The sequence below is a fragment of the Poecilia reticulata genome, chromosome 16 (genome assembly GCF_904066995.2).
Source record: "Poecilia reticulata chromosome 16, P_reticulata-male-v2, whole genome shotgun sequence".
In the NCBI taxonomy this organism is placed as follows: domain Eukaryota; kingdom Metazoa; phylum Chordata; class Actinopteri; order Cyprinodontiformes; family Poeciliidae; genus Poecilia; species Poecilia reticulata.
The window spans coordinates 15,225,724-15,250,364 of record NC_088845.1 but is presented as its reverse complement, the minus strand read 5'-3'; the positions used below and the strand labels follow the sequence as shown (position 1 = coordinate 15,250,364).

The following is a 24,641-nucleotide window of genomic DNA, read 5'->3' as shown; positions in this document are numbered from 1 at the left end:
AACAGAGTCCTTGAATGTAGGACTTCTGCGATCATTTGGTCACTAATCATTTTCTTTGTCTTGCAGGTAAATGCTTTAAAAAACAACAACAAACAAAACAAAAAAACAAAAGCCATTAAAGATAGGTTATCCTTTCTTAATGGTCGAGGATCACAATGCAGGATGAAAAGAGAATTTTACATTGAAAAAAATGAAATCCTACATTCAAATACTGTACGTAATAAGGTCTGTGCGTCACTTGGACCTGATTGGCTGAGCTGTTCTTTGGTGACGTGATCCTCGAATGGCAAAATCAAAACCCGAATCCCACGTCACAGATTGACGTCAATGACCGCCTGAAACAGAGTCCTTGAATGTAGGACTTCTGCGATCATTTGGTCACTAATCATTTTCTTTGTCTTGCAGGTAAATGCTTTAAAAAACAACACACACACAACAAAACAAAGCAAAACAACAGCCATTAAAGATAGGTTATCCTTTCTCAATGTTCAAGCATCATAATGCAGTATGAAATAAGAATTTTACATTAAAAAAATATGAAATCCTACATTCAAATACTCTACGTAATAAGGTCTGTGCGTCACCTTCACCTGATTGGCTCAGCTAGTCATTGGTGACGTGATCCTCGAATGGGAAACTCAAAACCCGAATCCCACGTCACAGATTGACGTCAATGACCGCCTGAAACAGAGTCCTTGAATGTAGGACTTCTGCGATCATTTGGTCACTAATCATTTTCTTTGTCTTGCAGGTAAATGCTTTAAAAAAACAACAACAAACAAACAAAACAAAAAAACAAAAGCCATTAAAGATAGGTTATCCTTTCTTAATGGTCGAGGATCACAATGCTGGATGAAAAGAGAATTTTACATTGAAAAAAATGAAATCCTACATTCAAATACTGTACGTAATAAGGTATGTGCGTCACTTGGACCTGATTGGCTGAGCTGTTCTTTGGTGACGTGATCCTCGAATGGCAAACTCAAAACCCGAATCCCACGTCACAGATTGACGTCAATGACCGCCTGAAACAGAGTCCTTGAATGTAGGACTTCTGCGATCATTTGGTCACTAATCATTTTCTTTGTCTTGCAGGTAAATGCTTTAAAAAACAACACACACACAACAAAACAACAGCCATTAAAGATAGGTTATCCTTTCTCAATGTTCAAGCATCATAATGCAGTATGAAATAAGAATTTTACATTAAAAAAATATGAAATCCTACATTCAAATACTCTACGTAATAAGGTCTGTGCGTCACCTTCACCTGATTGGCTCAGCTAGTCATTGGTGACGTGATCCTCGAATGGCAAACTCAAAACCCGAATCCCACGTCACAGATTGACGTCAATGACCGCCTGAAACAGAGTCCTTGAATGTAGGACTTCTGCGATCATTTGGTCACTAATCATTTTCTTTGTCTTGCAGGTAAATGCTTTAAAAAAACAACAACAAACAAACAAAACAAAAAAACAAAAGCCATTAAAGATAGGTTATCCTTTCTTAATGGTCGAGGATCACAATGCAGGATGAAAAGAGAATTTTACATTGAAAAAAATGAAATCCTACATTCAAATACTGTACGTAATAGGGTCTGTGCGTCACTTGGACCTGATTGGCTGAGCTGTTCTTTGGTGACGTGATCCTCGAATGGCAAAATCAAAACCCGAATCCCACGTCACAGATTGACGTCAATGACCGCCTGAAACAGAGTCCTTGAATGTAGGACTTCTGCGATCATTTGGTCACTAATCATTTTCTTTGTCTTGCAGGTAAATGCTTTAAAAAACAACAACAAACAAAACAAAAAAACAAAAGCCATTAAAGATAGGTTATCCTTTCTTAATGGTCGAGGATCACAATGCAGGATGAAAAGAGAATTTTACATTGAAAAAAATGAAATCCTACATTCAAATACTGTACGTAATAGGGTCTGTGCGTCACTTGGACCTGATTGGCTGAGCCGTTCTTTGGTGACGTGATCCTCGAATGGCAAAATCAAAACCCGAATCCCACGTCACAGATTGACGTCAATGAAAGCCTGAAACAGAGTCCTTGAATGTAGGACTTCTGCGATCATTTGGTCACTAATCATTTTCTTTGTCTTGCAGGTAAATGCTTTAAAAAACAAAACACACACAACAAAACAAAGCAAAACAACAGCCATTAAAGATAGGTTATCCTTTCTCAATGTTCAAGCATCATAATGCAGGATGAAATAAGAATTTTACATTGAAAAAAATGAAATCCTACATTCAAATACTGTACGTAATAAGGTCTGTGCGTCACTTGGACCTGATTGGCTGAGCTGTTCTTTGGTGACGTGATCCTCGAATGGCAAACTCAAAACCCGAATCCCACGTCACAGATTGACGTCAATGAAAGCCTGAAACAGAGTCCTTGAATGTAGGACTTCTGCGATCATTTGGTCACTAATCATTTTCTTTGTCTTGCAGGTAAATGCTTTAAAAAACAACAACAAACAAACAAAACAAAAAAACAAAGCCATTAAAGATAGGTTATCCTTTCTTAATGGTCGAGGATCACAATGCTGGATGAAAAGAGAATTTTACATTAAAAAAATGAAATCCTACATTCAAATACTGTACGTAATAGGGTCTGTGCGTCACTTGGACCTGATTGGCTGAGCTGTTCTTTGGTGACGTGATCCTCGAATGGCAAAATCAAAACCCGAATCCCACGTCACAGATTGACGTCAATGAAAGCCTGAAACAGAGTCCTTGAATGTAGGACTTCTGCGATCATTTGGTCACTAATCATTTTCTTTGTCTTGCAGGTAAATGCTTTAAAAAAACAACAACAAACAAACAAAACAAAAAAACAAAAGCCATTAAAGATAGGTTATCCTTTCTTAATGGTCGAGGATCACAATGCAGTATGAAATAAGAATTTTACATTAAAAAAAATATGAAATCCTACATTCAAATACTCTACGTAATAAGGTCTGTGCGTCACCTTCACCTGATTGGCTCAGCATTGGTGACGTGATCCTCGAATGGCAAACTCAAAACCCGAATCCCACGTCACAGATTGACGTCAATGACCGCCTGAAACGGAGTCCTTGAATGTAGGACTTCTGCGATCATTTGGTCACTAATCATTTTCTTTGTCTTGCAGGTAAATGCTTTAAAAAACAACACACACACAACAAAACAAAGCAAAACAACAGCCATTAAAGATAGGTTATCCTTTCTCAATGTTCAAGCATCATAATGCAGTATGAAATAAGAATTTTACATTAAAAAAATATGAAATCCTACATTCAAATACTCTACGTAATAAGGTCTGTGCGTCACCTTCACCTGATTGGCTCAGCTAGTCATTGGTGACGTGATCCTCGAATGGCAAAATCAAAACCCGAATCACATGACACAGATTGACGTCAATGACCGCCTGATGCAGAGTCCTTGAATGTAAGCCTTCTGCGGTCATTTGGTCACTAATAATTTTCTTGGATCGCAGGTAAATGCTCGTAAAAACAAAAGCCATTAAGGATAGGTTATCCTTCCTTAATTTACGAGCATCACAATGCGGGATGAAAAGAGAATTTTTAGTCCGGGTCTTTGGACGTGTATGAAAAGGCGGATGTGTGGACTCTGAAAGGCTCAGAGTCCAATCAGAGGCTGGTTTTAAACGGGCTGGTCTCTATTTCGGCTCGTTCGCTGTTAACAAGCTCCTATCGTTTCTGCTCCCCTGGCGGGAAAAAGCAAGGAGGAGGCAGATGAATGCTTTAAGAACTTTATTCCTCTTTTGAACAAGTACAACGAACAGCTAACTTCCCTAAAACTAACACACTGCGCTCCCCACAACAACCGGACACTTTTCTCGCTCTTCTTCCTCCCAGCGCCTACATGTTGTTCTCTACTGCCCCCTAGGGAAGAGAGGGGGCAGCAGAGAAAGACTGGGCCTGTAAGAGCAGGTCATTGTTTTTACTGACAGCAATCTGTCATGTGACTAAACCTTTAATAGTCATATGACATGTGAAATAGAAATTTGATGTAGATATATAGCAATAAATATTTAAATCGTCATCATAGTATTTATATACCGTCTTTGAATGCAGGTCATCTGTGATAATTTAGCCACTTTGTCTTTTCGTTGCCTTTTCAATATATTTAAAAAAAAAGAAAATATTCTACTAGTTTATAAAATGTATAACTATATACTCATAATGTACACAGTAAAAATTCCAGTGTTGAATTAACACCCACAGTGTTAATTTTAACACCAACAAAGTGTGTATATGTGTCCAAGTCAGCTGGTGTTAAAGTAACACTTTCGAAAGTGTTAAAAGATTGACACCCATTTTTTTGTTAAATTAACACCAGACATTGTTAATTTTAAACAATACCGAGTGTCACATTAACATAACAACAGTGTTAGTGTTAAAATATAATGTTAAAAGTAACACCAGTGTAGTGTTGATCACAAAACAATGTGGTGTTAAAAAGGTAAATAATTGACCCCACAAGGTGTCAATATCAACCAAATCCAGTGGGAAAATATTCAAAACAATACACAGAAATGGAAAGTTTACCTTTTATTAAACCCATTTCAGTATTACAGACCTTCAATGCACAGCTTATACAAAACAGCAGTGGGGCACAATATATGTTCTTTCATCATTATCAGCTGAAAACTGCCTGTCATAAGTCTGATAATATATCAGATCAAAGACACAAATAACAGCAAACACATCATCTCTATTATGAAAGCATTCAGATGATCATCAGTCTCAACACTATCTGTACCAACATTGTCCACATAAACAGAATCTATGGCAATAGTGTCTCCATGTGCTTTCATCAAGTGCTACTTGAACCCAGAATGTGCGTAAAAAACAGGTGAACAGCTGTGTTCCCCGCATTTCAAATGCAATTTGTGCCCTGGATACAAAGAATGACTAAATTTCAAATGCTGAAAAAGATTCCAAGAATTTCTGTGCTGAACCTTACAAATGTAACATGTTGATATATTTAAGTGTTGTTAATTCTCACTCTGATTTCCTTGACTCTGGGGCTCTCCTTTGTTGTTGCCACATCAATCCCATAAACTGTTGTTTGGACGAATGTGTAGAAGTTGAGGAGGGCTGCATCGTAGGACACGGCAAACACAAAGTGCGCCTTAAACAGTTCATCGAAGGCAGCCACTGCAGTCTGTGCCACACAAGGAATGGGCTTCTGATCCAGAATGATGTAAAACTTCTGAATACTGCTCTTCTTTTCTCCAACGCAGAGGAGGAACGGCTGTGCAGATCCAACTTTGCCAAGAAATGTCGCCATGCTTGTCCCCACCTAAGATTGAGAGACAGCACATTAGAAATAATAGTTTTAGTCTCTCTCAAGCAACAAATTAAGAACACTTTTCACCTTCCATTAGCTGTGAACATGCCACAAAAGGGGATGTGACTTGCAAGGAAACTGTTGTGAGCTTAAGTGAAAAGATTGCTTCTAATGGGCTCATACAATTCTTTGTGCCATTATGCTCCCATAATTCATAATACAAATAACAGCAAATAATAATTTAACATTATACAGTTTATAAAACTGAGATTGATTTACTTTAAGGGAAGCACAATTCATGTCAAAAACATACCTTACAACATACAACACGATCAGCTGCCGCCTCAGTTGCACTAATTTTTACATGTTTCCTCCTTTTGGCGGTTGGAGGCAAGAGATGAACCAGCAGGAGAATGGCTGCCAAGTTGTTATCCCATTCTAATAAAATCATAACACAAACCATGTAGAATTACCATATGAAAATGTATACATAGAAAAGACTGTTGAACATATTTATCTATTAATATGTACCATAATCAGTTGATTCCTCCTGAGCAGACAGAAGGTCATCCAGGTGATCACTCTGTCGAAGGCTTTTGCTGACAGTGATGACCTTCGGTTTGTAGAACGTTGGCCATCTTGCAATTAACTTCTCCAAGATGTCTTCTCCAAAGAGCATGATGAAGTCCTGCTCAATCTAGCAGAAGAAAAATACCATCAAAACCCAATTCAAAAGTTCAGTTAATCAAATCTGAGAGCTTCTCACCAAGCCTGGTGTATCCAAGAATCTTGGGAAGTGATCCAGTGATGAGTGATGACTGGTCCAGATCATGTAGCATATTCTGTCTATGCTTAAATGTTGCCTTCATTTTCTCCTTAACATCCTGGTCTGATGCATGCTTCATTGTGGACATTGCTTCTTTGCATCCATCACCAAACAGCTGATCAGATGGTTGAGGTCTCCCTCTGAGTTTTCGGGCCACCTTGATGAGCTCATCACCTAAAGCTCCTCTTGAAGTCACTTGCAGTGCTACGCTGAATGGTTTTCAACCGATAGGCCAGGTAGCCCTGTCCACTTTGAGGATCGTAGAAATGCTCCTATCACAGAACAGACAACACAAAATGTCGATTACATTGCGTTCAAAAGGACAATTACACAGGTAATTGACATTGTAAAAAAAAAAAAAGAGGAAGAAATCCAGATAGATTATGACTCAAGAAGAGAATCTTCAGGTACTCACGTAGCCAGTTGGTGAGCAATTATTTTTCAAATTGGGAAAGAGGGTGACAATTCCCAGGGCACAGGTAATGCGGACATTGACAGCAGGGACTCTCCTAAAAAACAATTCCATAAAAACATTCATATTTCACATAGGGTTTAAACAAACTCACACAAATTAAGCAAAGGTTATGAATAGAAAACTCATTCTCAGTAATTACAAATTATTTGAATAATCATTATAATTATGTGTTTTCAAATTATTCTAACATTTCTATGGATTTCATACATGTATGTGTTTAACTCTTAAAAGCACCATCAGTCAAAAATATCAAGGTTAAATTCTGACCCCCAATCAGCAGACTGAGGTTTATTGGTACATACCCAGGACTTTCGATCATATCCGCCACTAAAATATTGACAAGTTTCCTTCTTGTTGGATCAGAGAGACTTTTGTTTTTGTTTTATTCTTTTAATACATCTTCTCCCCCTGGTTTTTGGTGCAGAGCTACATAGACAATCTGCAACAGATTTCACATGTCATCCTGCTATAAATTTTAAAATGGATCATCATTCCATTTCCCATCTTGACAACTCACACCTTTTGCCATCTTACTGTCAGGTGGTCCTTCAGCCAGTCGTCTTCTCTGTGCTTTAGTGTTCTCTGTGATCACTGTAGAAGATGAGCTTGAGGTTGGAGACTCAACTGACCCATCTTCAGAACTGAAGGAAGCGTCTGTTACCTCACTCTCATCAATGATGGCCACTATATAAAGTTTAGAAGCTTCATTAGTAAAGAACTTAAAATTAACTTTTGATTTATATATTTTTAAAATGCATTAAAAGGAACAATTGTTTTAATGTTTTTAAATCTTACCAAAGTGCTTAGTGACTACTTTGAAAGATACTGTAGCAGACCTCAGGAGTTCATCAAAAATATCAGCATCCACATCAACTCCAAAAGAGTCCTTCAGGTCTACACAGATTTCACTTGCCAAACTGAATTTAGCATGAACTGGAAGGAAACAAAAGTACTCATCTTAACATGCTAATTTATAGCATATGGTCAGAACTGGTAAGGGCTAATTACATTCATAATTAGAAAATATTTAAAATAACATTTTCACACAATGAACTGGTGGTTGAAATTGCACATCTTCAATGTTGCCCATATTGTTGGCAGACAGTTTACCAAAATTTGACATAACCATTTTTATGAAAGTAATTAATAAGCATTCTGGATCTGATTTGAGATAAAGAAACTACCTTAAGCTAACTTAATTTAATGGCAGCTGCCACAACAACATAATTAGTACTCAACTTACCCTCGTGCATGAATTTAAAGTAATCGTAGCAGTAATCTGTCACTGGAACCCGAACCCATTTCTGGACTGTCTGATACTCCACTTGAACCAGCATTTCTGCATAACAAAAAAAGGACACGGTCCAAGTTTTGACACCTTACAGATATTTTAAACCAACCCTTTATCACTTCCACTATCACTTTGAACACGTTAACTCTGTCAGCTAGAGACACTTAGCTAGAGTGTTGAGCTAGCTAGCCAGCCAGAATCCGCTTCCCTAGTGGCTAGCCGTAACGTGGCTTTTTACACTCTTGCTTTGCTACTGGTATAGTCTACGGAGCCCTCTAGGGGACATGGGGATTTTTTCCGCTCTCTTTTGCGTTCCCTCTCAAAAGTTTAGCTTTACTCTTACCTAGCAACACTTTATTGCTCGACGTAACGAACAACTTCGCGAGGGAATAAAAAAAATCCCCACATCCTCTCAGAGGCCAACAGTTTGCAATGTTAGCTTTTTTTATCGCCAATATTTCAAATAATACCACTTATTCATGGTTTAAAATGACAATCAAATATAACAGAATTCAAATTTACCGTTCGCCTAGATTTGGCAAAACAGCGGGACCTTGAATTTGGTGAATTTTCCATGCAAAATAGGTTAAATATAGTGCATTTGTTGAAGTCACAAACTAAAAAGCACATTTCCAACGTAACAATAGTCATGTATGGATATTTAGCTTACCTTTAGTGTGCGAAAAGAAGCCGTACCGATCGAGTGACTGGTGGCGAGACGACAGAAAGTAGAAAGTACTCTGCAGCCGTTACGCAGAGGCGGGGATTAAGCAACACTAGCCAATTAACACTGCAATTTAACAACGCAAATATGACGGAAGTTACAATGGCAGTGTTATTTTAAAGCTGTGTGATGTTAAAACAACACTCACACTCTTTATTTAACACTACACCTGAGATTTTAACACTGGCATTTTTACTGTGTATAAGCTTTTAACGACTTATTTAAATTGAGATGCTTTGAAAATAATTACATATAAAACAAAAAAACACATTCATATACTCTAGGTGTAATAAGGACTGTGCGTCACCTTCACCTGATTGGCTCAGCTAGTCATTGGTGACGTGATCCTCGAATGGGAAACTCAAAACCCGAATCCCACGTCACAGATTGACGTCAATGACCGCCTGAAACAGAGTCCTTGAATGTAGGACTTCTGCGATCATTTGGTCACTAATCATTTTCTTTGTCTTGCAGGTAAATGCTTTAAAAAACAACAACAAATAAACAACACAAAAAACAAAGCCATTAAAGATAGGTTATCCTTTCTTAATGGTCGAGGATCACAATGCTGGATGAAAAGAGAATTTTACATTGAAAAAAATGAAATCCTACATTCAAATACTGTACGTAATAAGGTATGTGCGTCACTTGGACCTGATTGGCTGAGCTGTTCTTTGGTGACGTGATCCTCGAATGGCAAACTCAAAACCCGAATCCCACGTCACAGATTGACGTCAATGACCGCCTGAAACAGAGTCCTTGAATGTAGGACTTCTGCGATCATTTGGTCACTAATCATTTTCTTTGTCTTGCAGGTAAATGCTTTAAAAAACAACACACACACAACAAAACAAAGCAAAACAACAGCCATTAAAGATAGGTTATCCTTTCTCAATGTTCAAGCATCATAATGCAGTATGAAATAAGAATTTTACATTTAAAAAAATATGAAATCCTACATTCAAATACTCTACGTAATAAGGTCTGTGCGTCACCTTCACCTGATTGGCTCAGCTAGTCATTGGTGACGTGATCCTCGAATGGCAAACTCAAAACCCGAATCCCACGTCACAGATTGACGTCAATGACCGCCTGAAACAGAGTCCTTGAATGTAGGACTTCTGCGATCATTTGGTCACTAATCATTTTCTTTGTCTTGCAGGTAAATGCTTTAAAAAAACAACAACAAACAAACAAAACAAAAAAACAAAAGCCATTAAAGATAGGTTATCCTTTCTTAATGGTCGAGGATCACAATGCAGGATGAAAAGAGAATTTTACATTGAAAAAATGAAATCCTACATTCAAATACTGTACGTAATAGGGTCTGTGCGTCACTTGGACCTGATTGGCTGAGCCGTTCTTTGGTGACGTGATCCTCGAATGGAAAATCAAAACCCGAATCCCACGTCACAGATTGACGTCAATGAAAGCCTGAAACAGAGTCCTTGAATGTAGGACTTCTGCGATCATTTGGTCACTAATCATTTTCTTTGTCTTGCAGGTAAATGCTTTAAAAAAACAACAACAAACAAACAAAACAAAAAAACAAAAGCCATTAAAGATAGGTTATCCTTTCTTAATGGTCGAGGATCACAATGCTGGATGAAAAGAGAATTTTACATAAAAAAAATGAAATCCTACATTCAAATACTGTACGTAATAGGGTCTGTGCGTCACTTGGACCTGATTGGCTGAGCTGTTCTTTGGTGACGTGATCCTCGAATGGCAAACTCAAAACCCGAATCCCACGTCACAGATTGACGTCAATGAAAGCCTGAAACAGAGTCCTTGAATGTAGGACTTCTGCGATCATTTGGTCACTAATCATTTTCTTTGTCTTGCAGGTAAATGCTTTAAAAAAACAACAATAAACAAACAAAACAAAAAAACAAAAGCCATTAAAGATAGGTTATCCTTTCTTAATGGTCGAGGATCACAATGCAGGATGAAAAGAGAATTTTACATTAAAAAAATGAAATCCTACATTCAAATACTGTACGTAATAAGGTCTGTGCGTCACTTGGACCTGATTGGCTGAGCTGTTCTTTGGTGACGTGATCCTCGAATGGAAAAATCAAAACCCGAATCCCACGTCACAGATTGACGTCAATGAAAGCCTGAAACAGAGTCCTTGAATGTAGGACTTCTGCGATCATTTGGTCACTAATCATTTTCTTTGTCTTGCAGGTAAATGCTTTAAAAAACAACAACAAACAAAACAAAAAAACAAAAGCCATTAAAGATAGGTTATCCTTTCTTAATGGTCGAGGATCACAATGCAGGATGAAAAGAGAATTTTACATTGAAAAAAATGAAATCCTACATTCAAATACTGTACGTAATAAGGTCTGTGCGTCACTTGGACCTGATTGGCTGAGCTGTTCTTTGGTGACGTGATCCTCGAATGGCAAACTCAAAACCCGAATCCCACGTCACAGATTGACGTCAATGAAAGCCTGAAACAGAGTCCTTGAATGTAGGACTTCTGCGATCATTTGGTCACTAATCATTTTCCTTGTCTTGCAGGTAAATGCTTTAAAAAACAACACACACACAACAAAACAAAGCAAAACAACAGCCATTAAAGATAGGTTATCCTTTCTTAATGTTCAAGCATCATAATGCAGTATGAAATAAGAATTTTACATTGAAAAAAATGAAATCCTACATTCAAATACTGTACGTAATAAGGTCTGTGCGTCACTTGGACCTGATTGGCTGAGCTGTTCTTTGGTGACGTGATCCTCGAATGGCAAAATCAAAACCCGAATCCCACGTCACAGATTGACGTCAATGACCGCCTGAAACAGAGTCCTTGAATGTAGGACTTCTGCGATCATTTGGTCACTAATCATTTTCTTTGTCTTGCAGGTAAATGCTTTAAAAAACAACAACAAACAAAACAAAAAAACAAAAGCCATTAAAGATAGGTTATCCTTTCTTAATGGTCGAGGATCACAATGCAGGATGAAAAGAGAATTTTACATTGAAAAAAATGAAATCCTACATTCAAATACTGTACGTAATAAGGTCTGTGCGTCACTTGGACCTGATTGGCTGAGCTGTTCTTTGGTGACGTGATCCTCGAATGGAAAAATCAAAACCCGAATCCCACGTCACAGATTGACGTCAATGACCGCCTGAAACAGAGTCCTTGAATGTAGGACTTCTGCGATCATTTGGTCACTAATCATTTTCTTTGTCTTGCAGGTAAATGCTTTAAAAAACAACACACACACAACAAAACAAAGCAAAACAACAGCCATTAAAGATAGGTTATCCTTTCTCAATGTTCAAGCATCATAATGCAGTATGAAATAAGAATTTTACATTAAAAAAATATGAAATCCTACATTCAAATACTCTACGTAATAAGGTCTGTGCGTCACCTTCACCTGATTGGCTCAGCTAGTCATTGGTGACGTGATCCTCGAATGGGAAACTCAAAACCCGAATCCCACGTCACAGATTGACGTCAATGACCGCCTGAAACAGAGTCCTTGAATGTAGGACTTCTGCGATCATTTGGTCACTAATCATTTTCTTTGTCTTGCAGGTAAATGCTTTAAAAAAACAACAACAAACAAACAAAACAAAAAAACAAAAGCCATTAAAGATAGGTTATCCTTTCTTAATGGTCGAGGATCACAATGCAGGATGAAAAGAGAATTTTACATTGAAAAAAATGAAATCCTACATTCAAATACTGTACGTAATAGGGTCTGTGCGTCACTTGGACCTGATTGGCTGAGCTGTTCTTTGGTGACGTGATCCTCGAATGGCAAAATCAAAACCCGAATCCCACGTCACAGATTGACGTCAATGACCGCCTGAAACAGAGTCCTTGAATGTAGGACTTCTGCGATCATTTGGTCACTAATCATTTTCTTTGTCTTGCAGGTAAATGCTTTAAAAAACAACAACAAACAAAACAAAAAAACAAAAGCCATTAAAGATAGGTTATCCTTTCTTAATGGTCGAGGATCACAATGCTGGATGAAAAGAGAATTTTACATTGAAAAAAATGAAATCCTACATTCAAATACTGTACGTAATAGGGTCTGTGCGTCACTTGGACCTGATTGGCTGAGCTGTTCTTTGGTGACGTGATCCTCGAATGGCAAAATCAAAACCCGAATCCCACGTCACAGATTGACGTCAATGACCGCCTGAAACAGAGTCCTTGAATGTAGGACTTCTGCGATCATTTGGTCACTAATCATTTTCTTTGTCTTGCAGGTAAATGCTTTAAAAAACAAAACACACACAACAAAACAAAGCAAAACAACAGCCATTAAAGATAGGTTATCCTTTCTCAATGTTCAAGCATCATAATGCAGGATGAAATAAGAATTTTACATTGAAAAAAATGAAATCCTACATTCAAATACTGTACGTAATAAGGTCTGTGCGTCACTTGGACCTGATTGGCTGAGCTGTTCTTTGGTGACGTGATCCTCGAATGGCAAACTCAAAACCCGAATCCCACGTCACAGATTGACGTCAATGAAAGCCTGAAACAGAGTCCTTGAATGTAGGACTTCTGCGATCATTTGGTCACTAATCATTTTCTTTGTCTTGCAGGTAAATGCTTTAAAAAAACAACAACAAACAAACAAAACAAAAAAACAAAAGCCATTAAAGATAGGTTATCCTTTCTTAATGGTCGAGGATCACAATGCTGGATGAAAAGAGAATTTTACATTAAAAAAATGAAATCCTACATTCAAATACTGTACGTAATAGGGTCTGTGCGTCACTTGGACCTGATTGGCTGAGCTGTTCTTTGGTGACGTGATCCTCGAATGGCAAAATCAAAACCCGAATCCCACGTCACAGATTGACGTCAATGAAAGCCTGAAACAGAGTCCTTGAATGTAGGACTTCTGCGATCATTTGGTCACTAATCATTTTCTTTGTCTTGCAGGTAAATGCTTTAAAAAAACAACAACAAACAAACAAAACAAAAAAACAAAAGCCATTAAAGATAGGTTATCCTTTCTTAATGGTCGAGGATCACAATGCAGGATGAAAAGAGAATTTTACATTAAAAAAATGAAATCCTACATTCAAATACTGTACGTAATAAGGTCTGTGCGTCACTTGGACCTGATTGGCTGAGCTGTTCTTTGGTGACGTGATCCTCGAATGGAAAAATCAAAACCCGAATCCCACGTCACAGATTGACGTCAATGACCGCCTGAAACAGAGTCCTTGAATGTAGGACTTCTGCGATCATTTGGTCACTAATCATTTTCTTTGTCTTGCAGGTAAATGCGTTAAAAAACAACACACACACAACAAAACAAAGCAAAACAACAGCCATTAAAGATAGGTTATCCTTTCTCAATGTTCAAGCATCATAATGCAGTATGAAAAGAGAATTTTACATTAAAAAAAATATGAAATCCTACATTCAAATACTCTACGTAATAAGGTCTGTGCGTCACCTTCACCTGATTGGCTCAGCTAGTCATTGGTGACGTGATCCTCGAATGGCAAAATCAAAACCAGAATCACATGACACAGATTGACGTCAATGACCGCCTGATGCAGAGTCCTTGAATGTAAGCCTTCTGCGGTCATTTGGTCACTAATAATTTTCTTGCATCGCAGGTAAATGCTCGTAAAAACAAAAGCCATTAAGGATAGGTTATCCTTCCTTAATTTACGAGCATCACAATGCGGGATGAAAAGAGAATTTTTAGTCCGGGTCTTTGGACGTGTATGAAAAGGCGGATGTGTGGACTCTGAAAGGCTCAGAGTCCAATCAGAGGCTGGTTTTAAACGGGCTGGTCTCTATTTCGGCTCGTTCGCTGTTAACAAGCTCCTATCGTTTCTGCTCCCCTGGCGGGAAAAAGCAAGGAGGAGGCAGATGAATGCTTTAAGAACTTTATTCCTCTTTTGAACAAGTACAACGAACAGCTAACTTCCCTAAAACTAACACACTGCGCTCCCCACAACAACCGGACACTTTTCTCGCTCTTCTTCCTCCCAGCGCCTACATGTTGTTCTCTACTGCCCCCTAGGGAAGAGAGGGGGCAGCAGAGAAAGACTGGGCCTGTAAGAGCAGGTCATTGTTTTTACTGACAGCAATCTGTCATGTGACTAAACCTTTAATAGTCATATGACATGTGAAATAGAAATTTGATGTAGATATATAGCAATAAATATTTAAATCGTCATCATAGTATTTATATACCGTCTTTGAATGCAGGTCATCTGTGATAATTTAGCCACTTTGTCTTTTCGTTGCCTTTTCAATATATTTAAAAAAAAAAGAAAATATTCTACTAGTTTATAAAATGTATAACTATATACTCATAATGTACACAGTAAAAATTCCAGTGTTGAATTAACACCCACAGTGTTAATTTTAACACCAACAAAGTGTGTATATGTGTCCAAGTCAGCTGGTGTTAAAGTAACACTTTCGAAAGTGTTAAAAGATTGACACCCATTTTTTTGTTAAATTAACACCAGACATTGTTAATTTTAAACAATACCGAGTGTCACATTAACATAACAACAGTGTTAGTGTTAAAATATAATGTTAAAAGTAACACCAGTGTAGTGTTGATCACAAAACAATGTGGTGTTAAAAAGGTAAATAATTGACCCCACAAGGTGTCAATATCAACCAAATCCAGTGGGAAAATATTCAAAACAATACACAGAAATGGAAAGTTTACCTTTTATTAAACCCATTTCAGTATTACAGACCTTCAATGCACAGCTTATACAAAACAGCAGTGGGGCACAATATATGTTCTTTCATCATTATCAGCTGAAAACTGCCTGTCATAAGTCTGATAATATATCAGATCAAAGACACAAATAACAGCAAACACATCATCTCTATTATGAAAGCATTCAGATGATCATCAGTCTCAACACTATCTGTACCAACATTGTCCACATAAACAGAATCTATGGCAATAGTGTCTCCATGTGCTTTCATCAAGTGCTACTTGAACCCAGAATGTGCGTAAAAAACAGGTGAACAGCTGTGTTCCCCGCATTTCAAATGCAATTTGTGCCCTGGATACAAAGAATGACTAAATTTCAAATGCTGAAAAAGATTCCAAGAATTTCTGTGCTGAACCTTACAAATGTAACATGTTGATATATTTAAGTGTTGTTAATTCTCACTCTGATTTCCTTGACTCTGGGGCTCTCCTTTGTTGTTGCCACATCAATCCCATAAACTGTTGTTTGGACGAATGTGTAGAAGTTGAGGAGGGCTGCATCGTAGGACACGGCAAACACAAAGTGCGCCTTAAACAGTTCATCGAAGGCAGCCACTGCAGTCTGTGCCACACAAGGAATGGGCTTCTGATCCAGAATGATGTAAAACTTCTGAATACTGCTCTTCTTTTCTCCAACGCAGAGGAGGAACGGCTGTGCAGATCCAACTTTGCCAAGAAATGTCGCCATGCTTGTCCCCACCTAAGATTGAGAGACAGCACATTAGAAATAATAGTTTTAGTCTCTCTCAAGCAACAAATTAAGAACACTTTTCACCTTCCATTAGCTGTGAACATGCCACAAAAGGGGATGTGACTTGCAAGGAAACTGTTGTGAGCTTAAGTGAAAAGATTGCTTCTAATGGGCTCATACAATTCTTTGTGCCATTATGCTCCCATAATTCATAATACAAATAACAGCAAATAATAATTTAACATTATACAGTTTATAAAACTGAGATTGATTTACTTTAAGGGAAGCACAATTCATGTCAAAAACATACCTTACAACATACAACACGATCAGCTGCCGCCTCAGTTGCACTAATTTTTACATGTTTCCTCCTTTTGGCGGTTGGAGGCAAGAGATGAACCAGCAGGAGAATGGCTGCCAAGTTGTTATCCCATTCTAATAAAATCATAACACAAACCATGTAGAATTACCATATGAAAATGTATACATAGAAAAGACTGTTGAACATATTTATCTATTAATATGTACCATAATCAGTTGATTCCTCCTGAGCAGACAGAAGGTCATCCAGGTGATCACTCTGTCGAAGGCTTTTGCTGACAGTGATGACCTTCGGTTTGTAGAACGTTGGCCATCTTGCAATTAACTTCTCCAAGATGTCTTCTCCAAAGAGCATGATGAAGTCCTGCTCAATCTAGCAGAAGAAAAATACCATCAAAACCCAATTCAAAAGTTCAGTTAATCAAATCTGAGAGCTTCTCACCAAGCCTGGTGTATCCAAGAATCTTGGGAAGTGATCCAGTGATGAGTGATGACTGGTCCAGATCATGTAGCATATTCTGTCTATGCTTAAATGTTGCCTTCATTTTCTCCTTAACATCCTGGTCTGATGCATGCTTCATTGTGGACATTGCTTCTTTGCATCCATCACCAAACAGCTGATCAGATGGTTGAGGTCTCCCTCTGAGTTTTCGGGCCACCTTGATGAGCTCATCACCTAAAGCTCCTCTTGAAGTCATTTGCAGTGCTACGCTGAATGGTTTTCAACCGATAGGCCAGGTAGCCCTGTCCACTTTGAGGATCGTAGAAATGCTCCTATCACAGAACAGACAACACAAAATGTCGATTACATTGCGTTCAAAAGGACAATTACACAGGTAATTGACATTGTAAAAAAAAAAAGAAAAAAAAAAAAGGAAGAAATCCAGATAGATTATGACTCAAGAAGAGAATCTTCAGGTACTCACGTAGCCAGTTGGTGAGCAATTATTTTTCAAATTGGGAAAGAGGGTGACAATTCCCAGGGCACAGGTAATGTGGACATTGACAGCAGGGACTCTCCTAAAAAACAATTCCATAAAAACATTCATATTTCACATAGGGTTTAAACAAACTCACACAAATTAAGCAAAGGTTATGAATAGAAAACTCATTCTCAGTAATTACAAATTATTTGAATAATCATTATAATTATGTGTTTTCAAATTGTTCTAACATTTCTATGGATTTCATACATGTATGTGTTTAACTCTTAAAAGCACCATCAGTCAAAAATATCAAGGTTAAATTCTGACCCCCAATCAGCAGACTGAGGTTTATTGGTACATACCCAGGACTTTCGATCATATCCGCCACTAAAATATTGACAAGTTTCCTTCTTGTTGGATCAGAGAGACTTTTGTTTTTGTTTTATTCTTTTAATACATCTTCTCCCCCTGGTTTTTGGTGCAGAGCTACATAGACAATCTGCAACAGATTTCACATGTCATCCTGCTATGAATTTTAAAATGGATCATCATTCCATTTCCCATCTTGACAACTCACACCTTTTGCCATCTTACCTTCAGGTGGTCCTTCAGCCAGTCGTCTTCTCTGTGCTTTAGTGTTCTCTGTGATCACTGTAGAAGATGAGCTTGAGGTTGGAGACTCAACTGACCCATCTTCAGAACTGAAGGAAGCGTCTGTTACCTCACTCTCATCAATGATGGCCACTATATAAAGTTTAGAAGCTTCATTAGTAAAGAACTTAAAATTAACTTTTGATTTATATATTTTTAAAATGCATTAAAAGGAACAATTGTTTTAATGTTTTTAAATCTTACCAAAGTGCTTAGTGACTACTTTGAAAGATACTGTAGCAGACCTCAGGAGTTCATCAAAAATATCAGCATCCACATCAACTCCAAAAGAGTCCTTCAGGTCTACACAGATTTCACTTGCCAAACTGAATTTAGCATGAACTGGAAGGAAACAAAAGTACTCATCTTAACATGCTAATTTATAGCATATGGCTAGAACTGGTAAGGGCTAATTACATTCATAATTAGAAAATATTTAAAATAACATTTTCACACAATGAACTGGTGGTTGAAATTGCACATCTTCAATGTTGCCCATATTGTTGGCAGACAGTTTACCAAAATTTGACATAACCATTTTTATGAAAGTAATTAATAAGCATTCTGGATCTGATTTGAGATAAAGAAACTACCTTAAGCTAACTTAATTTAATGGCAGCTGCCACAACAACATAATTAGTACTCAACTTACCCTCGTGCATGAATTTAAAGTAATCGTAGCAGTAATCTGTCACTGGAACCCGAACCCATTTCTGGACTGTCTGATACTCCACTTGAACCAGCATTTCTGCATAACAAAAAAAGGACACGGTCCAAGTTTTGACACCTTACACATATTTTAAACCAACCCTTTATCACTTCCACTATCACTTTGAACACGTTAACTCTGTCAGCTATAGAGACTTAGCTAGAGTGTTGAGCTAGCTAGCCAGCCAGAATCCGCTTCTTCTTCTTCTTTTCTATTATGGCGGATTGCAAGCAACTTTAAGGTGCATACCGCCACCTACTGTTCATGAGTGTGTGGCAACATTTCTTTACACCTTTATATTCTATTTATTAATCTTGTATTTTTAAGAAAGGTAAACAGTGCTTTCCTTAGTCTGTAAATGTCTTTTATATTTCCTTCATTTCCTAATATTCCTTTAAGACTCCATTCTTGCCCTGTCCTTCTAACCGCTCTTTTCAAGTATTCCCTCTCTGATTCGTATATTCTACAGTTCATTATTACATGTTCAACATTTTCTTTCTCTCCACAACCTTCACATTTATCCTTACTTTTCTTCCCTATTACATATAAGGTGTCATTTAGATAGGTGTGACCAACTCTTAATCTGGACATAATTATTTCCTCCCTTCTGTTTCTCTCTTTAACATTAGCAATTAATACTGACTTTTGGACTTTATATAGTCTTCTCCCTTTCTTATCTTCATTCCATCTTTTTTGCCATTCTTCTGTTTCTTTATTTTTAATATATGATTTCCCTTCCCCTTTCCCAAGAGGAATTCTAATTGATATTGCCATTTCCAAGGCCCTTTTTGCTAATTTGTCTGCTTTTTCATTTCCTTTAACCCCTTCATGCGCTGGCACCCAACAAAACCAAACATCAATACCGCTTCTATGTAATCTAAATAAACTATGTAAAATTTCTAATACTAAATCTTTCCTATTATTTCCTTCTCCTTGAATGCTTTCTACTACTGCTTTAGAATCTGTACATATCACCACCTTATCTGGTCTAACCTCCTCTACCCACTGTAGGCTTAATATAACTGCCATCATTTCTGCTGTGTATACTGAGAGATGGTCAGATAATCTTTTGGAGATGTTAATTTTAAACTCTGGTATGTACATTCCTATTCCCACGCATCCTTTGAGATTTTTAGAACCATCTGAATAAATTTTGAGGTGGTTGATATATGTTTCTCTTAAGTATATATCCGTCTTTACACCTATTTCTTTTGCCCTCCAGTTACTTTTCATTTTAAGAATTGTCATGTCTACATTAATCTCCGGATATAGCCATGGGGGAATAACACTTATTGGGTTATTTTGGGCTATTTCCTTATCTTCTAATCCATATTTTTTGGTTAGTTTACTTATCGTCCATCCGAATCCATTACCCTGAAACTTTGTATATTCCCAGCAATTTTTTATTATATTTGATGTTGTTTTCTCTTCTTCATTACTTTTAATTTTCATCCAGTATACTAAGGCTAGCTTAATTCTTCTCATTTCTAGCGGGGTCTCTCCAGACTCTATTAAAAGGGCACTAATAGGAGTCGTTTTTACCATTCCTGTACATATACGAAGGGCCCTGCTTTGTAGTCTATCTATCTTTTGAAGTGTTGTTTTAGCTGCAGATCTATATATAAAGCTGCCATAATCAATTACTGATCTCATCAGCGCCCTATATATGTTTAGCAATGACTCTCTGTCTGCACCCCAGTTATTTCCAGCCACTGATTTTAGTAAATTTATGACCTTCTTGCATTTAGTTTCTAGCTTATCTATATGAGTTTTCCATGTATAGGAACAATCTAACCATAGTCCTAAATATTTAAATTCTTTGACTCTTTCTATAGGTTGTCCATATAGTGTTAATGTTCCTGTATCAATATTTCTTTTGTTTGTGAAAACCATATAACATGACTTACTTACTGATAGTTTAAAACCCCATTCGTATGACCAGTTTTCCACATTCTTAATTGCTTTTTTAATTTTTCCCACTACATATTTTACATTTTTTCCTCTCATCCATATAGCCCCATCATCAGCATACAGTGCTGTATTTATACTTTTTCCCATGTCCGAAAAAATGTCATTAATCATTATATTAAATAATATTGGGCTAATTGCACTTCCTTGAGGCGTCCCATTCTCCACATTAAATTCCTTTGAGTAATCATTCCCAATTTTAGTTTTTATTTTTCTATCCAATAGAAAATCTGCTACCCAGTTAAACATTTTTCCGCCGATTCCCATTTGTTTAATTTTTATAAGCAATCCTTCTTTCCATAGTGAGTCATATGCTTTTTCTATATCAAAAAATATTATAATCATTACCTCTTTCATTTTTAACGCTTTCTCTATGTCATTACTTACTCTGGTTAGGGCATCCATTGTTGATCTTCCTTTTCTGAAGCCGCTCTGATATTCATTTATTAGTTTCTTATGCTCCATAAAGTATACTAGTCTATTAACTATTATTTTCTCCATCCATTTACTTAGATGTGAAGTTAAAGCTATTGGTCTATAATTTTTTGGACTAGTTGGATCTTTCCCTGCTTTATTGAATGGCAGTATTATTGCCCTTTTCCAGCTGTTTGGTATACTACCTTCATTCCATATTCTGTTGAATAGTTGTAGTATTAATCTCAGTGATACTTCTGGTAACTGATGGAACATATCATAGCATAATTGATCCTCCCCTGGAGCTGAGTTTCCTGTCCCTTTCAGCACTGTTTTCATTTCTTTCAAGGTTATATTCATGTCTAGAGTTGACATGGATTTCTGACATTTTCCTAATATATTTTTATAATTTCCTAGTTTTTGTATTTTTTGCTGTCTATGCTTGTCTGTAAGATGTTCTCCGCTGTGCACTGCAGCAAAAGTCTTTCCTAGTAGTTCTGCTTTATCTTTGTTTAAAACTAGTATTTCCTGTCCTTGAACTAATGCTGGTATTTTCACTTCATTTCTTTTCCCCGTCATTTTCCTAAACATTGTCCAAACATTCTGTAGTTTTGTTTCTGAACCTATTGAGGAACAATATTCTCTCCATGTTTTCTTTTTGGCCCCTTTAATAATTTTTCGAGCAATTGCTCTTTTCTTCTTATATTCAATAAGGTTTTCTATTGTTAAATTTTTTCTTAGTATTTTGAATGCTCTGTTACGATCTTTAGTTGCTATACTGCAGTCATCATTCCACCAGGGGACTACTTTTTCCTTACCTTTGACTTTGATTTTTGGAATACTATAATTTGCAGCATTGATAATATGTTCTGTTATCTGTTTTGTACATTCCTCCATGTTACCATTTAATGTTACCAAATGACTGGTTTTTTCACAATTATTTTTGAATTTTTGCCAGTTGGCTTTTTTAAAGCACCATCTTGTTAATGTAACTTCTTGTTGCCTGTTTATACTGTCATCAATTATTGTACTTACTGGGAAATGATCACTGCCTAGTGTAGTCTCCCTATGAATGTCCCATTCACAAGACCTAACAAGACAGTCGGTTATTAGTGTAACATCTAGACATGACTCTGAATTATTTTGAATATTTACTCTTGTACCTATTCCATTATTTAGACAGACTAATGACCTTTCATCCATCATTTCTTCAACTATAGTGCCATTATGATCTGTTTTCTTGCTACCCCAAAGCCTATTGTGAGCGTTAAAATCGCCACACCATATTTCTCTTCTATTTATATTTCCTGCGACTTCTGAAAATGTTTCTCTCTCAAGCCTTTTACAAGGATTATAAAAGTTTATAATTGTGATATTTCCATATTTTCTTAGTTTACATATTTCAATATTGACACCTTCTAAATCTTTATTTATTATGTTTCTCTTATAAGCTATTCCGTCCTTTATTAAAGTGGCGCATCCGCCTCCACTACCATTGCTTCTGTCCTGTCTTTCTGTGTTGTATCCTGGGATTTTAAATTCTAGGTGAGGTTTCAACCAGGTTTCTTGTATACATATTATATCTGGAATTGTTTCAAAGTCGTAAATATATTTTTTAAGTTCTTGCCCATTGGCAATTAGACTTCTAGCATTCCATTGTAGGATATGAATAGCTATTTTGGTAGTCTATTCTTGAGTCTCTATCGTTTCTGTGGCACTTAATATGGTATGGATCTGATCTGCTTGAATTTCTTTCATATCTAGGAATCTTCCTGCTGCCGTTACAATTGCTTTTATTTGATCACTTTTCTTCTTCATTTGGACTGTGACATTAACGATATGGCACATAAATGCAACAAAATTTTCTTTTTTCACCACCATTGAATTTTCTTCCACTTTACATTTATGTGAACATGTTTTTTGTATTATTGTTGTTGGAGCTGAGCTTTGTCTTTGCTCATTCTGCCCTTGATTTGGGCTCCGAGTTGAGTTTCTTTGAACCATTTCTCCAGACCTAGATTCTCTTAATTCCTCTTTTCTTACTTTTTTTAAGGCTTCGGCATACGAGACTCTTTCTGTTATTTTGATTTTTTGGGCTTCTCTTGCTTCTTTTTGAATTTTGCACCCACCATATGCTGCACTGTGTTCTCCTCCACAGTTACAGCATTTGACTTTAGCTTCTTTTTCACATTTCCCATATTCATGTGGACCACCACATCTTGCACATCTGGGTTTTCCTTTACAATCTTTTGCAATGTGTCCCATTCTTTGACAAGCAAAGCATCTGAGGGGTTTTGGAATGTATTCTCTGACTCTATAGTTCAAATATCCTAGTTGTATATTTTCTGGCATGGTATTTTCAAATTGTAGGATTACTGCCATTGTATCTTTAAGTTCCCCGTCTCTTTTACTTTTAATCTTGATGGCATCTGTTATCTTTCCTCCTTTGATTTCTTTTTTCAACTCTTCCATTGATATTTCTGTTGGAACTCCTGATATAACTCCCCTCAGCCTAGCTAAGTACCCCAGAATATGTGCTATGATCCTTTCCCCCATCAGGTTTTTCATTCTGATTATCTTTTGTTGTTGAGGCTCACTGTTAGCGTAGATTAGTATTCTTTTGTTGCTCAAGATTCTAGCCGTTTTGATTTTTCCTATCTCTTCCTCTATTGCTTTAGTCAGCTTTATTGGGTGGATGAATCCTCCTTCCTGCTTAAATTCCACTATTACCTTAAATTCCACTTCTCTGTTAAGGTTGTTCTTTTCCCTAGTACTCGCGCTGTCGCTAGTTTTTGTCTTTTTGTTAGCTTCTTCTCTAGCTTCACTTTCTTCCGACCAACTTCTTTCCCTTTCTTGTCTCTTCCTGAGTGCTCTTTTCATTCTTGCTGACCTTGTTTTTATCCATTCCATTTCATTACCACTATTCCCTCCTGATGTTGAAGCCATGAAGCCACAGTCAATGAACAGCTTATGCAATCCACCAGAACGCTCCTACCGTCTTGATTAGCTTGTCCACCCGGTCTCCTACCCACCTATGACGGAAGTTACAATGGCAGTGTAATTTTAAAGCTGTGTGATGTTAAAACAACACTCACACTCTTTATTTAACACTACACCTGAGATTTTAACACTGGCATTTTTACCGTGTATAAGCTTTTAACGACTTATTTAAATTGAGATGCTTTGAAAATAATTACATTTAAAACGAAAAAATACATTCAAATACTGTAGGTGTAATAAGGACTGTGAGTCACCTTCACCTGATTGGCTCAGCTAGTCATTGGTGACGTGATCCTCGAATGGCAAAATCAAAACGCGAATCCCGCGTCACAGATTGACGTCAATGAAAGCCTGAAACAGAGTCCTTGAATGTAGGACTTCTGCGATCATTTGGTCACTAATCATTTTCTTTGTCTTGCAGGTAAATGCTTTAAAAAAAACAAAACACACACAACAAAACAAAGCAAATCAACAGCCATTAAAGATAGGTTATCCTTTCTCAATGTTCAAGCATCATTTTGCAGGATGAAATAAGAATTTTACATTGAAAAAAATGAAATCCTACATTCAAATACTGTACGTAATAA

At 37.1% G+C, this 24,641-nt stretch overlaps 2 protein-coding genes across 3 annotated transcripts; both read right to left on the bottom strand.

The window, feature by feature from the left end:
* Positions 1 to 4,551: 4,551 nt before the first annotated feature.
* LOC145547689 (uncharacterized) lies at positions 4,552 to 8,831 on the bottom strand. Of its 2 annotated transcripts, XM_081597495.1 has the most exons (10): positions 8,569 to 8,831; positions 7,851 to 7,946; positions 7,403 to 7,540; positions 7,127 to 7,291; positions 6,910 to 7,046; positions 6,548 to 6,641; positions 6,073 to 6,404; positions 5,838 to 6,003; positions 5,620 to 5,744; positions 4,552 to 5,318 (listed from the first exon to the last, which is right to left on the bottom strand). In XM_081597495.1, exons 7-10 carry the CDS (start codon positions 6,136 to 6,138, stop codon positions 5,001 to 5,003), a joined length of 675 nt encoding a protein of 224 aa, XP_081453621.1. In that variant the 5' UTR covers positions 6,139 to 6,404; positions 6,548 to 6,641; positions 6,910 to 7,046; positions 7,127 to 7,291; positions 7,403 to 7,540; positions 7,851 to 7,946; positions 8,569 to 8,831; the 3' UTR covers positions 4,552 to 5,000. The 2 variants fall into 2 exon arrangements, with proteins under 2 accessions (XP_081453621.1, XP_081453622.1); XM_081597496.1 differs by lacking the exon at positions 7,403 to 7,540.
* Positions 8,832 to 15,307: 6,476 nt separating this feature from the next.
* Positions 15,308 to 18,848, bottom strand: LOC145547647 (uncharacterized). Its single transcript, XM_081597425.1, has 8 exons — positions 18,616 to 18,848; positions 18,168 to 18,305; positions 17,675 to 18,056; positions 17,313 to 17,406; positions 16,829 to 17,160; positions 16,594 to 16,759; positions 16,376 to 16,500; positions 15,308 to 16,074 (listed from the first exon to the last, which is right to left on the bottom strand). The coding sequence occupies exons 5-8, from the start codon at positions 16,892 to 16,894 to the stop codon at positions 15,757 to 15,759; spliced, it is 675 nt and encodes a 224-aa protein (XP_081453551.1). The 5' UTR covers positions 16,895 to 17,160; positions 17,313 to 17,406; positions 17,675 to 18,056; positions 18,168 to 18,305; positions 18,616 to 18,848; the 3' UTR covers positions 15,308 to 15,756.
* Positions 18,849 to 24,641: the final 5,793 nt, after the last annotated feature.

What these genes read in the sequence shown, in the direction of transcription:
- LOC145547647 (XM_081597425.1), bottom strand. Translation starts at nt 16,894, where the DNA reads ATGATCTGGACCAGTCATCACTCATCACTGGATCACTTCCCAAGATTC. An exon ending in GGAGGAATCAACTGATTATG is followed by an intron (nt 16,501 to 16,593) that starts GTACATATTAAT and finishes TGATTTTATTAG; the next exon opens with AATGGGATAACAACTTGGCA. An exon ending in ATCGTGTTGTATGTTGTAAG is followed by an intron (nt 16,075 to 16,375) that starts GTATGTTTTTGA and finishes TCTCAATCTTAG; the next exon opens with GTGGGGACAAGCATGGCGAC.
- LOC145547689 (XM_081597495.1), bottom strand. Translation starts at nt 6,138, where the DNA reads ATGATCTGGACCAGTCATCACTCATCACTGGATCACTTCCCAAGATTC. An exon ending in TCTTGGATACACCAGGCTTG is followed by an intron (nt 6,004 to 6,072) that starts GTGAGAAGCTCT and finishes TTCTTCTGCTAG; the next exon opens with ATTGAGCAGGACTTCATCAT. An exon ending in GGAGGAATCAACTGATTATG is followed by an intron (nt 5,745 to 5,837) that starts GTACATATTAAT and finishes TGATTTTATTAG; the next exon opens with AATGGGATAACAACTTGGCA.